Source organism: Chelonoidis abingdonii, chromosome 15, assembly GCF_003597395.2.
Source record: "Chelonoidis abingdonii isolate Lonesome George chromosome 15, CheloAbing_2.0, whole genome shotgun sequence".
Classification (NCBI taxonomy): domain Eukaryota; kingdom Metazoa; phylum Chordata; order Testudines; family Testudinidae; genus Chelonoidis; species Chelonoidis abingdonii.
Genome location: NC_133783.1, coordinates 44980358 through 44995575, shown reverse-complemented (window position 1 = coordinate 44995575; position 15218 = coordinate 44980358). Strand labels below are relative to the sequence as shown.

The 15218-nt window shown below is 41.3% G+C and overlaps 1 protein-coding gene across 5 annotated transcripts in view; it reads left to right on the top strand.

The window, feature by feature from the left end:
• The window catches only part of ZRANB1 (zinc finger RANBP2-type containing 1), a 64981-nt gene that overhangs the window by 25256 nt on the left and 24507 nt on the right, over positions 1-15218 (top strand). Inside the window, exons 2-4 of one of the 5 annotated variants that reach the window (XM_032796476.2) lie at positions 4935-5033; positions 5798-6648; positions 8472-8522. In XM_032796476.2, coding sequence (XP_032652367.1) covers positions 5835-6648; positions 8472-8522 — 865 coding nt within the window. In that variant the 5' untranslated portion in view covers positions 4935-5033; positions 5798-5834. Of the gene's footprint in view, positions 1-4934; positions 5034-5721; positions 6649-8471; positions 8523-15218 lie in introns of those variants that run through there. The other 4 variants (XM_075072479.1, XM_032796478.2, XR_012657034.1 and 1 more) reach the window with 4 other exon arrangements.

The window sequence follows — 15218 nt, the reverse complement described above, 5'->3', positions numbered from 1 at the left end:
TCTCCTTCACATCCTTCTCCTATCCCTTTTCAGGGACTCGTGAGACTGTACTAATTCAAGATGTTCAGTCACTGTTACAGTTAAGGTCCATAGAGGAAGTGTCTCCTCATCAGGGGAAAGGATTCTGTTCCTATTTTGGTTGAGAAAATAAATCCAAGGAAGGCCTCAGACCTATTTTTAGACCTACAGAAGCTCAACAAGTACATAAGTTAAGTTTCGTATGGTTATGCTAGCACATATTATTCTATCTGTAGACTACAATTGCTTCATTGTCCTTGATTTAAAGGATGCTTGCTTCCATGTGGTCATTCAGTAGAGTCACAGTAGATTCTTACAGTTAGTTGTAGGAGGCATTCATTATAAGTTTACACTCTTCCTCTTTGGTCTTCTGTCCCTTGAGTTTTCACAAAGAAGATGGCAGTGATTGCAGCACATATCTGAAGGATAGCTGTCCAGGTGTACACATCTGGATGAGTGCCTGGTTTGAGATTGGTCCAGACAACAAGTACTGGTGACCACTGAGAAGATTCAGTTCAGCAGTCCTAAATGAGAGAGGATCAACAAGGAGAAACCTGTTCTACCTGTACAGAGAATCAGATTCGGAGGAGTAGTTCTCAATTTGACCTAAGTGAGACAGTATTTATCTAAAACCAGGCTTCAAGAGATATTGGACCCATGCGAAGACTTAAAGGCATGTCCTCATATGACAGTTAGCAGTAGTCTGAAGCTTGTAGGTTACATGCAGTGTGTACATATGTGACTCATCATGCTAGACTTCACCTCAGAACCATGCAGAAATGATTGAAATCTGTCTGCTGTCCCTCCTGTCATCTGTTGGAGAAGTTGACTCGTACCAAGAAGTGTCTTAATGTCCCTGGACTGGTGGATGGACCCTGCCAGTGTATGCAGTGGGGTTCCTTTTGCCCAAATTGTGCCCTCCATTACCCTAGTTGTGGGTGATTCATTTCTTGGTTAGGGAAGCTCATGTAGAGAACTTTGAGACTCGGGGTCTCTGGTCAGTGTAGGATTCTTGCACACCAGGGTTTTTGGAGCTTAGAGCTGTTCACTTGGCTTGTAAAATTTCCTCCCCACGTCAAAAGTTGTTCAGTACAGGTGCCCACAGACAACACAATTGCAGTGTTTTAGCTAAATAAGCAAGAAGGAACTCAGTCAGACTCCCTTTCCTAAGAAGGAAAGAGCCTCTGGTCTTCCTACATCTGCATCAGGAATGGGATAATGCTAAAAGCGTCTTGCTTTCCTAAATCTCAGAACTGTCTAGCATACCATTTTTCTGCAGATCATTCAGGAGAGTCTATAAGTCATCCCTCAGCCTGACAGAAGAGGAAATGTCACCAGTTCTGTTCAAGAATAGGTCACAACCTTGCACACACACAAAATGGGAAATGACTGCCTAGGAAGGAGTACTGCAGAAAGCGATCTGGGGGTCATGGTGGCTCACAAGCTAAATATGAGTGAACAGTGTAACACTCTTGCAAAAAAAAAACAAAACAAAACATCATTCTGGGATGTATTAGCCGGAGTATTATAAGCAAGATATGAGAAGTAATTCTTCTGCTCTACTCTGCGCTGATTAGGCTCAACTGGAGTATTGTGCCCAGTTCTGGGTGCCACATTTCAGGAAAGATATGGACAAATTGTAGAGAGTTCAGAGAAGAGCAACAAAAATGATTAAAGGTTTAGAAAACATGACCTATGAGGGAAGATTGAAAAAAATGGGTTTTAGTCTGGAGAAGAGAAGACTGAGGGGCCATGACAGTTTTAAGTACATAAAAGGTTGTGAGGAGGAGGGAGAAAAATTGTTGTTCTTAACCTCTGAGAGTAGGACAAGAAGCAATGGGCTTAAATTGCAGCAAGAGAGGTTTAGGCTGAACATTAGGAAAATCTTTCTAACTGTGAGGGTGGTTAAACAATAGAATAAAATTGCCTAGGGAGGGTGTGGAATCTCCATCACTGGGGATTTTTAAGAGCAGGTTGGACAAACACCTGTCAGGGATGGTCTTGATAATGCTTAGTCCTGCCTTGAGTGCAGGGGACTGGACTAGATGACCTCTCGAGGTCCCTTCCAATTCTGAGAGTTTGAGTCTAATCCAGGCGGCTACTGTTCTGGAAGGGGAAACTTTTTTTTTTATATGCTTCCGTCCCCCATCCCTGTGGTGCTGAGAGTTTTGAGCAAGTTTAGACAGGATTGTGCATAATTTTTATAGTGCCATCCTGGGCTTGTCAGGATTGGTTCTCAGATCTGTTGAGCCTTTCAATCCAGGATCCTGTAATGCTCCCTCAGGTCTTGGATGTCGTTTTGCAGGACCATGACGATTCCAGCCCTCTCAGAATGCACATGGCTGCATAGATGCTCTGTGGTTAATTCCCCAGAAAGCCGTCTGTTCGAGCTGGAACTCTATACCTACCCCAGGAAATGCCTGATGGAAGAGATTCCCAGTGTGGGTCCAGCAGAAAGATACGTTTCCTTCACAGGCTCCCATTCAGCGTATACCTCCTTCACCTAAAAGACCAAGGACTTTGCAAGTTCACTGAGAGTTCATCTGGCAAATATCTTCACATTGCTTTCACGTGTGCTGGGAAGATTTGTGTGTGTGTGTGGTCCCCCCCCCCCCCCCCTCCATGAGACTGTTAGGTTCTTGAAAGGTTTGGATGGGTTCTTCCGACCTATCTGATACACCACACCATCCTGGGGTCTGAGTTAGGTTATTTTGATTTTTATGGAGCCCATTTTTTGAACCTGTGTCTGGGTTTTTTTCTCTTTTCTCAATGAAGGTAACATTCCTGGTAGCTATCACTTTAGTTGGGAGAGTAGTAGAGCTTCAGGCTTTGATGGGTGATCCTCTTTTACATGGTGTCTTATAAAGAGAGTTTGTTTGCATTGACACCCCATATTGCTTACCAAAGTGGCATAGATTTTTTTTTTTATCTCAGACTGTATATTTACCTATCTCTCTTCTGAAGCCTCATTCTCATAGAGCTGAGGAAAATGTCATACTTCGGATATTCTCAGGGTGTTAGCCTTTTTCCTGAATGAGATTAAAGAGTTGAACATCTCTCTGCAATTTTTTGCCTCTCTTTTGCTGGCAGGATGAAGGTCAACCTGTCACTTTCCAGAGAATCTCTTTCTGGATCTCCTGTATGTGTCTGTGCTATGATATTCTAGTGTTCCACTGCCTCAGAGTTTTAGCGCACACTGCAATATCACAAGCATCATTGGCTGCTGCCTTTTTTTAAAAGGGCATGACACTTGCAAGGCTATGACTTGGTCGGTTCATACTTTCACCGTCATTATGCTTTCTCCTAGGCCTTAAGAGACGATGCTAGATTTGGGAAAGTAGTATTGCAGTCCTTGTTTCGGTAGGCTCTGGAACTGCTTATGAGTTGCCTAAAGTGGAATGGGTGAGTGCAAGCACTTGAAGGGGAAAAAAGGTTGCATACCTGTTGTTCTTTGAGATGTGTGGCGCATGTTCCTTCCATGACCCACCCTCCTTCCCTTCTTCATCAGAGTCACCGCTAATACTGGTTTCCAGTGTGAAGGGACTTGAAGGTTGCTCTGCCCCTTCATGCTGTTGGCTAGCAACATGAACGTGCAGGGGGCACAGTGCTGCTGTGATGGGTTTCATTATGTGAAAAAATTCTCCTCTTTGGTTGACTGGCACGTGAGCATACCTAAAGTGGAACTGATGTGTGCATCACCTCTCAAAGGACAATTACCAAAGAGGTATGTCACTGTTTTATTGCAGTCAGAAGCTGGTCAGGGACGGGCACTGTGCTAGAACAGAGTGCTAACAAGCTTTACCTTCAAACTGTACTAGATTGACTGTCTGTGATTCATTCAAACAGTTTTTGATCTGTACGTCTGTGGCTGATAACTGTGGCACAGAAATGTTTTGAAGATGTTTCAGTGAGAAATCTAGCACCTGCATAATTTTGACTTCTAAATATAGAAGAGACATAAACTAACATTGTGAGCCCTTTGAGTCTACATGGGTGTGAGGTGCATTTGAGTACAGTAGAACTTTAGAATTACAAACACCTTGGGAATGGAGCCTGATTGTAACTCTGAACACCATGTTGTGGTGGTTCTTCCAAAAGTTTACAACATAATGCAGTTTTGAAACATACTATGCAGAAGAAAATGCTGCTTTTAACTCTCAATTAAAATGAAACAAGCAGAGAAAGTTTCCTTTATCTTGTCAATTTTTTTAAACTCCCTCTCCCCTTTTTTGTGGTTTTTTGCTTAACACAGTTCTGTACTGTGTAGTTTTTGCATTTTTGTCTCTGCTGCCTGACTGTGTACTTTCAGTTCCAAATGGGGTGTGGGGTTGACTGGTCAGTTCGTAATTCTGAGATTCCACTGTAACTTTTTTTCCCATCAGCTGTACAGTAATATAGCAGTATCATGGAAATATGAAAACTAACAGTTGAACTAACGTACACAGTTTGTATTGAGGAGGCTATACTCTTGAAAACAGTGCATAACTTGCAATTCATGAAGTAAAACCAATACAGGGAATGGAAAAGAATGCAGTTTTCTCTACAGATTGTAAAATCAAAACGTTTTAATATTAGACTTTGACTTCGTTGAGTTCTTAATTGAAGTAGAGACATTCATAGACATAGAGATAAAAGTTCAAAGTTTGTGTAAATTTAGCTCTGCTAGTTCAGTTACTGTTAATGAAAGTTGAACAGTTGAATGGTTGTATGGTGCACTGTGGCTTGTTCTTCCCAAAAATTGATCAGTGGCAAACTTATTTTAGAGGTGCCAAGTATGCATTAGGCTTAGAGTAGGTCATGACTGAGTTTAAGCAGAAGCCAGGGATTAGAATGGGAGTGGCATACAAAGCACTACTTTTCTGGTTGCTCAAGTCCAGTGTGAGGCCTTAATTGAAACTGTCTTTTTGTTTACAGAGATAGTTGTCACATAGTGTCATCCATCCCATTTTGCAGTTTGAGGAGGGCAAGCTCTGCGCCAGCATGGAGACAGAATTTCCTCTTCATTAGAGAGAAAAGTAATTTTTTTTTAAATCATTGTAATGTGGAAATCAGGATTGGAGTACGTATCTTTGAAAAGCCTGCCAACGAACGTAGTTTTTGCACTGGCATTTTTCTGATTTTTCTAATAGCAGCTATTGACCTGAACAATGTTAAACAAATAGGCTTGAACACCTTATGTATACTCTTAAACCATACTCAACACGCTGTTTAGTGTATGCCACCGTAACAAAACTATCTACCTGTCTGGTGCAACGGAGTAAAGCAAACCCACACAATTCTAGCTTTCCCTATCAACATATTTAACCCTTGAAATTAGGGACTTTGGACAATTAAATGCTACCTTTTCTATACTGTTGTACTCATACTGACTTTTCTTGTCTGAGTCTTCCAGCTATTGTCAGCCTTTGTGTTCCATTTCCCTACTCCCCCACCCCTCTTTCCTTCCCCATACCTTTATCATTCCAATGTTCTCTTTGCACTGTGGAAGAGGAGCTAGGTAAAGTTGCAAGTCTGTAAGACCTTCAGAAGACTATTAAGCAATAAACAGTGTTCCATCTTTGGAATCTGTTTGAAGTTTTCAGCTTAAATTGAAGGAGAGCCTAAAATCTGAAGCCCATTTTCATTTCCTCTTGAGGAAACCCTATTCCTGCATTTAAACAAAAAAAGTTTCTTAAGCATTAATCAGGATGTTTGCCTAAAAGTATGTTATCCTTTTAATAAAACCTATGGTATAGTATGCAACCATTATGTTCTAATAATATTTTCTAATTATTTATAGCTTTCTGCCCAACACAACTTACTTCAAGAAGTGCACGATGACAGAACGTGGAATTAAATGGGCTTGTGAGTATTGTACATATGAAAATTGGCCATCTGCAATTAAGTGTACCATGTGTCGTGCTCAGAGGCCTAGTGGAACAATTATTACAGAAGATCCATTCAAAAGTGGTTCAAGTGAAGTCGGTAGAGATTGGGATCCTACAAGCATTGAAGGAGGAAGCAGCCCTTTGATATGTCCAGATTCCAGTGCAAGACCAAGGGTTAAATCTTCTTACAGTATGGAAAGTGCAAATAAATGGTCATGCCACATGTGCACGTACTTGAACTGGCCAAGAGCGATAAGATGTACTCAGTGCTTGTCCCAGCGTAGGACCAGGAGCCCCACAGAATCTCCTCAGTCTTCAGGGTCTGGTTCAAGATCAGTCCCCTTTTCTGTTGATCCTTGTGAAGAGTACAATGATAGAAATAAACTGAACACGAGGGTACAGCACTGGACTTGTTCTGTATGTACATATGAAAACTGGGCTAAAGCCAAGAAATGTGTGGTATGTGATCATCCCAGACCTAACAACATTGAAGCAATAGAACTGGCAGACACAGAAGAGGCTTCTTCAATCATAAATGAGCAAGACAGAGCTCGATGGAGAGGAAGCTGCAGTAGCGGTAATAGCCAAAGAAGATCTCCTCCTACAACCAAACGTGAATCAGAAGTGAAAATGGACTTCCAAAGAATTGAATTGGCTGGAGCTGTTGGCAGCAAAGAGGAACTTGAAGTTGACTTCAAAAAACTAAAGCAAATAAAAAATAGAATGAAAAAGACTGATTGGCTATTTCTAAATGCTTGTGTGGGTAAGTTGTCTGTCTCTTGTCATATTGTGATAGTATGTGGAGGGGAATGGAAAGTAAAAAAACGACGAACTTACATCGCGTAAAACAAGTTCTCAACATGCAGTTTTGTAATAATAATATAATCTCACTTCACAACTGCACTTAATAAGTGAACTGAATGTTACAGTTCCTGAAATAACATTTAGTGGTGATGAATCGGGACGTATCTGCAAACTTGACAGAATTTGGCAAGTTATCTTTGAGATAAGTAGAGCCATTTTGTGTGATTAGTTGCATGAGCTCTTCTGAGTTTATGGGAGTTGATACAGAATAGCTGCTGAATCTGTTTATATAGATTTATTATCTAAGAAAAATCAAAGAACCAACTTGTGTGCACAATAGTGTGAAAAATGCTCTACCTGTGTATTTAAAATTGCTGCTCTGTTTATTGTTACAAGATGTACCAGTAGAATCACCAGATGTAGCTTGGAAATATTTTGTAAACACTGTAGAGCTTGTATCAGCACAAGATGCTCAGTCAGTTGTTAAAAATAACACAAATATGTAGTTCCAAGAAGCTGCATGTGTAATATTGACCTTGAAAATGTTAACATGAATATCATGTTGTAAATATTAACAAGATTTCTGAAAGTGTCTTATATACCCAACTGACTTCAGAAATTCAGATACCAATTTTGTTTTGTATTTTAGTGCTTTCCTAAGGAAATTCTGGATAATGCTCCCAGTGCTGTTAAAGAACAGAGACATGAGAGCAGGGTTTTCTCCAGTTACTGACCTTGTGAGTTTAATTTTTGTGATGTAACTGCCCGGAAGCAGAAATTTGAGGCTTATGCAAAGGAGTAGGTTAAATGCTTGAAATTTACAATGACTTCGGAGTAGGACACTTCTTTTGAAATTCCAGCTCTAACAATGTTTGTCTCATACCATTCCTTGGTTTGTCATGAAGCGACTTTATTGCACTTGGCATTGTTCAAGAACTGATTTGTGAAACGCCATTATGTAATCTGTTTGGCTGCAAGTGAATGTTCTTACTATGTACATGGATATGCATTTCAGTCAGCTAAAAGATACAGTGCTCTCCTTTGATGGGTAAAGAGTTCCATGCATAGACTTAAAGCTTTTATGTCCTCCTTTTGAAAGGAGGTAGATTCTTCTCTCTCAATCTTTCAAATGATGGTGGCCACTAAAATGTATACTGGCCATGTTTTTTCCCTATAGTTACTTTTCACCATCCCTTTTCCTTCCTCAAATGGAACAGGTAAAAGATTTTTTTATTTTTTTATTTTTTTTTTTCCTTGCATGCCCTTCATGTACAGAGTTATTGTTAGATATCCTTTGTTTGCCCTGTGGATGTCTAGTTAGCTTTTTAATGCCATCTTATTAGATGTCAGATTAGTGAAATAGGATTTTTTTTTTCCTTTGTGATGTCTGAAAGATAGAAAAAATGTTCTCTGGGATATTCTGCAGTATTTATATTTTCCTTGTATTCTGAGATTTGAAATATTAAATATTTGAAAAGTTTATCTCCCAGAATAGCGATAACTAAATTGCTGTCTGGTGCAAAACTGCAAAAACAATTATAGAATATCCTGTACATACACTACTTTGTATAAGGCAATAGTAATTTGCTTGTTTCTTGAATTACTTAAATATGAATGTATTTTGAAAGTGCCTTGTTTTAATAAGTAATTTAATCAGTAAAGGATCAGAGTGACCAAAACATCAGATGTACTCTAAGAGATACATTAAGTAAACATGAAGCTTTAAAGCTTCTGGGAGAATCCAGAATGCCAATTGTGAGTAGCATGTGCTGAACTTTGCAGGTCTCATGATGAAGATTTCATGGATTTTCCCCTGTGATACTTCTTTAAAAGGTAATACCTTCATATGGAGGCCAATAGTTACTAATATCTTTTGCAATTAAAAATAAAAGTTGCATTTTATGTATTTTGGATTTAATCATATTATATAGAACATATGAAAAATGCTAATATAAAGCTTATTTCATCCAGAGAAAACCACTTAAAGACACAGATAACTATTACTTATAAAATATCACACTTCTGCTTCTCTTGCAGTTCAGTTCCATTCTAACTCCTTGACACTGATGTATGAAAGTATCTGAACAAATTTAATTAAGGGCTTGTATATATTAGGAAAGTTGAATCTGTTTAAATCAATTTAAAATCTATTTAGTTAAACTGGTGTAACCCTCGAATATAATTGCACTTAAACTAGTTTAACCCTTGCTTAAGTTATCAATGCAAGCTAATATACTTACAAATGAAGTTAAACTTATTTGAGTTAAATTGATCTAAGTGCATCCATGTTAGAGGTTTGCACCAGTTTAACTAGATCAATGTATTTAAACTAGTGCAACGGTTCTGAGTTATACCATGTTTTAACCAAAAATACAGAAATACGGCAATGAAATAACATTTTCAAACAAAATTTAAATGCACAAGGGGGAAACCCTTTTTTTCCCCCCTTTTGCTGGTCATATTTAATATCCTGTGTACCAACTGCACTGTCTGAAGGTCTCCCAGGGCTTGAAAATGGTAATGACTGATTTTATAGATGCACAGGTTGTGGCAGTTGGAAAAAGAACACTGTCCTCCCAGCTTCACTGCTTTGCTCTAGCTTCTAGATCATGTTGCCTCTCGAAAATTCAGAATTACACTAGACACAGAAAGATTTGCACCTCAACATGGAGAATATGTTGTATTTGTATACAGAGGCAACGAACTCCAGAGGCACATGTTCTTGATGCAGTGATCCTACCTTCAAGACTATATCTTGGGAAGGGGCAGCAGTTTTGCTCTTGCTGATTTTTGGTTGTCATTGCAACTGCCCTTACAATCATAAAAGTCTGAAAGAATTTTTAAAACTTAATTTGACTTCATATAATCACACCCAATATTTATGTGAAAAAATGTTGATACTACTGTTCAATGCTATAATTAATTTTGAGATCAGGCTCATTGTCATTAAATACTCCTGGGGGAATTCTCTGCCCAAAATTTAAAAATTCTGCACACAAGATTTTAAAATTCTGCATATTTTATTTGTCAAAATAACACAATATAATCAACCAGTTTCAATTATTTTGGTAATTTATTTCAAAATACATGTCAGCAAGTATGTCTGTAATAATAGAGACAACAAAAAATATCCAGGAAATGTTTTTGACAAGTACATTCCCTACTAGGCATTTTAATACTAAGCTTTGAGTAAAAATTAATTTAAACTACAACATTGAAACACATTTTCCCCCACCCCTCAGAAGCAGTGCAAAGGCTTTGAGGAGTTGGCGGGTGGGGTGGTGGTGGTAACATAGGAGTTGAGGAAGAAGGAAGTAATTGCTGGGATGGAACCTGGGTGTGAACTTGGAGGGTTGTTGGGTGTGGGTGAGAGAAGTATGGAACTGGGATTTTTTGGGGGTAGAGGGATTGTTAGAGAGTTGGGGAGCCTCCCTTATGCAGAACCTGGCAGACTCGTAGCCTCTCCCTCCATTCCTGTGCCCCTACTCAGCCACCCCTTGTCCCCATATGTCCCTACGCCTCATGTGTCCATGCACTCCCACTTACATTCAGCTGCTAGCTCCTGTGCCCTGCACCAGTCTGTCCCCCCGCGCCCCCCCCAGGCCTTCTGACCCCCGGTTTATGACCCCCTCCTCCAGCAACTCCATGTGCCCTTCTCTGTCCGTCTCCCCATATCCCATGCCATCTCACCTGGCCCTGCAGACACGGTGCTGTGAGGAAGGCAGCCTATCCATCTACCTCTCTGTGGCTGAGTGAGTGGGCTGCCCTCTCTTTTGGTGCCATAGCAGCCCCTGGTGGGAGAAAGGTATAATTGCAGTGCCTTCCTGCCTGAATGTATTTTCTGTGCATAGAATTCCCCCAGGAGTAAAAATAGTCAAGTAAGTAACACATTGGTGTGTTGATCTTTGTGAAGACCTTTGCGACTCTAATGAAGCTACTTGATAGATAAAAGTTTAAAGCAGGGATAATCTAAGAAAACTAATATTCCGTAGCCTGTAGTATGGGTTCAGAATATTCGTCTGACCTTGCCATCCAAGTTTGATTCTGTACTTGATGCCTCGTTCTTTTAATTCATTTTTCAATTCTCATTCGAATTGCAAAGCTGCCAAATGATCAGGCTCTTCCATTAGCGTATTCTTTTTTTCCAGTAAAACTAGTGCACGGTATTTATAAATTGTTCGCTTTTCTGGTATTTTTCTAAAGGGAATCCATTAATGTTGCTTTTTAGTTCCAACTTGGCAGACCACCTACTCCCTTTGTAAGTAAATGAGGCCAGATTTCCAGTCATGGATATTGGGTCACTGTCACTTGCACCTCTAGTTCAATCCTGCAAGTGGTTTACAATCATAATAAGACAAATGCTGATAAAAGTGTGTCTTTTTTCGTTATTTTATTACCTAGTCAAATTAGAATACTTTTAAGATATTGGTATTTTGTAGCATGACTCTTAATTCAAATTGTCACTTATGGTATAGAGATCTCAACTTTCCTTTATAGTTGAGAATTAGTAAGCAACATTCTTATCACTCATATTAAGTAGTTACAGTTGATTGCTTCATGATAAAATACATAGTTTCCTTCTATTTTAGTGAAGTGTTATATAAAAGTTTTAAATGCAAGCAACTAAATACATTTCTTGTGCACATACAAATATTTAGACTAATCTGTAATAAATCTTATTTTGCAGTACATTCTTAAAAGGGCAGTTAGTTCATTCCTGGTGTGCCAGCATATTCCTCTGGTTAGTTTTGCTTCATCCCTGAGTTTATTATGGCTGTTACAGGCTGCCCTGTTTGTTCTCACCTCCACTACGATTTTTACAAATGGTATTAGATGTATCCAAGCATTCTTAAAACTGGCATGCTTCCCTCGGACAAAATGCAGCAAACATGTACCTTGTTGGATGTGCTGAGAGAAATTATGTGAGGAAGGAGGAGATCCTGCTGCGTTGCAGAGCCTGCCCTTTTCTCTTAACATTGGGAAGACCGATTAGCTAGTTGTAGTTTTACACACTGTGGGTTTGTCCACATGTACAGCACTGCAGTGGCGCAGCTGATGAAGGGTCTCTGTGCCTGTGGGAGAGAGCTCTCCCTTGAGATAATAAAACCACAGAGATCTGGGCCTAGTTTCTGCATCTTCCCTCTTCCTTCTGCTCGCTGCCCAGTGGCTCCTGCCTGGACTTGGAGCACTGGTTTCAGGGCTTCTGCTCCACCCCCCCGCACTCCTGTCTGGGCCTGGGGCACCCATTTTCAAATTGGCCAGGGCCCATGTGTTAATCCACTACTGGTTGTGACTAGCAATTATGAGCAGCACTGGGGTTATTGGACCCACCTCCACTTCTGTCTCCTCCAGCTGCAGAAAGTTCCACAGAAGTGAAGGTGGCAATTCTACTACTGCCCCTACAACAACTTTGAGACCCCCTCAGTCCCATTTTGGGTTGGGACTCCCATGGTTACAACACCATGAAATTTCAGATGTAAACATCTGAAATTGTGAAATTGGCCAATTAAAAAACTCTGGCCATGAAATTGACCAAAATGGACTGTGAATTTGGTAGGGCCCTATATAATAGATGTTCTCTGTGACTTCTAAGTCATTAGAGACTTGTGATGTAGAGCATACATAGATCTGTAAGGATAGTCTTGTAAGGATGGTATAATTGAGATGAACAAGTTACCAAGGTAATTGATGCCTTTCTAGAAGTCATGATTTAGCCGTACAAAATTATTGGGTTCTGTACAGGGTCACTGGTTAACTTAATGGCCTGTACTGACTGGAGGACCTTTTGATCCCTTCTGAGCTTAAACTCTGTGAATACGTAGTATCTTGTCACTATTTATAGCAGGGATGGGCAAACTTTTTAGCCTGAGGGCCACATCAGGTTTCAGAAATTGTATGGCCGGTGACTTAGGGGAGGCTGTCCCTCTCCAAACAGCTAGGTTTGGCCCAGTGCCCGCCCCCATCTGACCCTCTCCCCTGCTTCTCTCCCCCTGATCCGCTCCCCCCTAGGACTCCTGCCCCATCCAACGCCCCCCCATTCCCTGATCGCCCCCTTGGGACCCATGCCACTGACTGTCCCCCGCTACTCCCATCCAACCCCTCCTCGCCTTCCTGACTGCCTCCCCGTTCCCTGCCCTCTGACTACCCCAACCCCTATCCACACCCCTGCCCCCTGACCACCACCCCGACTTCCCCCACCCTCTATCCAACGTTCCTTGCCCCCTTACCGCGCTGCGTGGAGCACTGGTGGCTGGGGGCACTACAGCCGCGGCGCCTACTGCACCAGGACAGGCAGCCATGCCACTCAACTGGAACCAGCCATGCCACAGCGCAGCACAGAGCATCGGATCATGCAGCGCAGCTGCAGAGCCACAGCCTGGCAAGAGCTCGCAGCTCTGTCTCCCAGAGCATTGTGCTGGTGGCATATTGAGCTGAGGCTGTGGGAGAGATGGGACAGCCGGGGAGGGGCCAGGGGCTAGTCTCCCGGGGCCAGGGGCTCAGGGGCTGGGCAGGAGGCTCCCGCAGGCCGGATGTGGCCCATGGGCTGTAGTTTGCCCACGTTTGATTTATAGGTAGGGCAGGTAGCATTACCTATAAACAAGGTTGCCCAACACTTTCCCTGTTTTGGGCTGCCTGCTTCTTGCTGATTTGTTTTTGGAAAATTTCAACCAAAGTGTTTCAGCTGTTTCTCAGATCAAGGCTCGGGGAAAATTGTTTTGTGAGAAATTTTAGTGCCCTCCTTCTTCGGAGTAGGGACTTGGAAATTTGGCAGAGGGGAGCTTTTGTGTCAGGAAACATGCCTTTTGCTGTTAGGTGAAAATCTACCCAAATTTGGCTAGGTTGAAACCTTTTGGAAAAACTGCAGTTTGCACGTGGTCAGTAGAGACTTGCTAGATCTTTGTAGCTAAAATCTCCAGAATCCACTGCTCCGACATGTTCCAACCTGGTACTGAGCAGGACTTTTCCTCAATTTCCGCTCTGGGCTGTTGTGTGCTGGGCACTGTACTGAGCAGGTAGTCTTTCTCTGCTGATGCCCAAGCAGTGTGAAGGAGGAAGCTACTTGATTTGAATACAGAGGGAACAAGAACCAGGTGTGTGTGTGTGTGTGTGTGTGTGTTGAGAAGATTAAGACAAGGAGCCTAGGGCTAGGGAGAGATTGAAAACTGAGGTAGGGGAGAGAGTAGGGCAGGCTGGGCAGAGACTGGGAACCAGTGGTATGGGGTGGGCAGGGAGAGGGGAGAGAAATCTGAGGAGCAGCCAAGGGATGTGCAGTGTTGGTAAAGAGAATGGAGCAAGAAGTTCAGAGTGGGGATGGGGAATGTAGACGCCGAGGGAGGGAGGGAGGTTTGGGCTATGTCTAAACTACAAAGGAAAAACAAGGGCACTGAGTCTCAATGCTTGGGTCAGTTGATTTGGGCTTATGGAGTTTGGGCTGTGGGGCTGAAAACGGCCATGTAAATGTACTTGGAGCCCTTCAGGCAATTCAAGCAATAATTAAGCTAATTGTCACCTATTCAGAGGATGAGGCACAGCAACTTCCTTAAGTAGGTGAAGCATTTTCTCTGTATAAACATGAGAACACAGCCCTATTTACCATGGTATTGCCATCTGCATAAGTACAGAAACCCTGAACTTGGAAAGCTTTTAGTTTAAGTCCTTGCCTAAACTAGGGTCTTGTCTGTGCATAGTCTTACACCTGATTAACAAAGTGTTTTTTTAATCCAATTTAGTTGAAATTGAAATTTGTGTTTACATTCTTATTTTAAAGTGCTGTCTTTCAGTTTAGCTTTTTCCTATGTAAAAGAGAGAAAATTAATCTACACCAAAAAACCCCACAAACCCATTCTAAGAACTTTATTCACAAATTTACCTTGTTTTTTACCATGCCATTATAATTAAAGCAGTTTAGCCACCACCAGTGTGGACACAGCTTTGCTGATATAAAGATACGATATCAATGTAGTTATTCTCATACATTTAGGAAAATCTATTGATATTGGATATCTTTGTGTACATAGCTGTTGACACTAGAAGTTGTACCCATTTCAATTATTTTGGTTAAACACCTACCCCACCCCAGACCAAAACAGTTAAATTGGTACAGAACTAGTGTGTAGGCCAGGTGTTAAGGTTAGAACATATTGGCTAATTGGCTGCTGACACAATTTTCAACATTATGTTGATTGTTGAAAAATATGCTGCTGAGGTGTGTGCAGTAATGCTCCGAGTGTTGCTGACATTAGTGGGAGATGTTTTGATAGTTCAATATAAACAAGACCTAGGCCCCAAAAGAGGTCTTCTGTTGAAACCAGGGAAGGCCAGACTTGACATACATGATAGTTAGGGGGTTTTATTTTGTTTTTTTGTAAGTTTATGACTGTCAAGTTACCTTTTTATATATCGTAGAAGGGGGAGGGGGAAAGGCAGTAGCTTAACTTAAAACAGATTAAACTCCTGTGCAGGTTGCCTTTTTAAAAACGTTAAGCATAGACATTTTCAGCCCCAAGAAATAATATAAACACGTGGGAA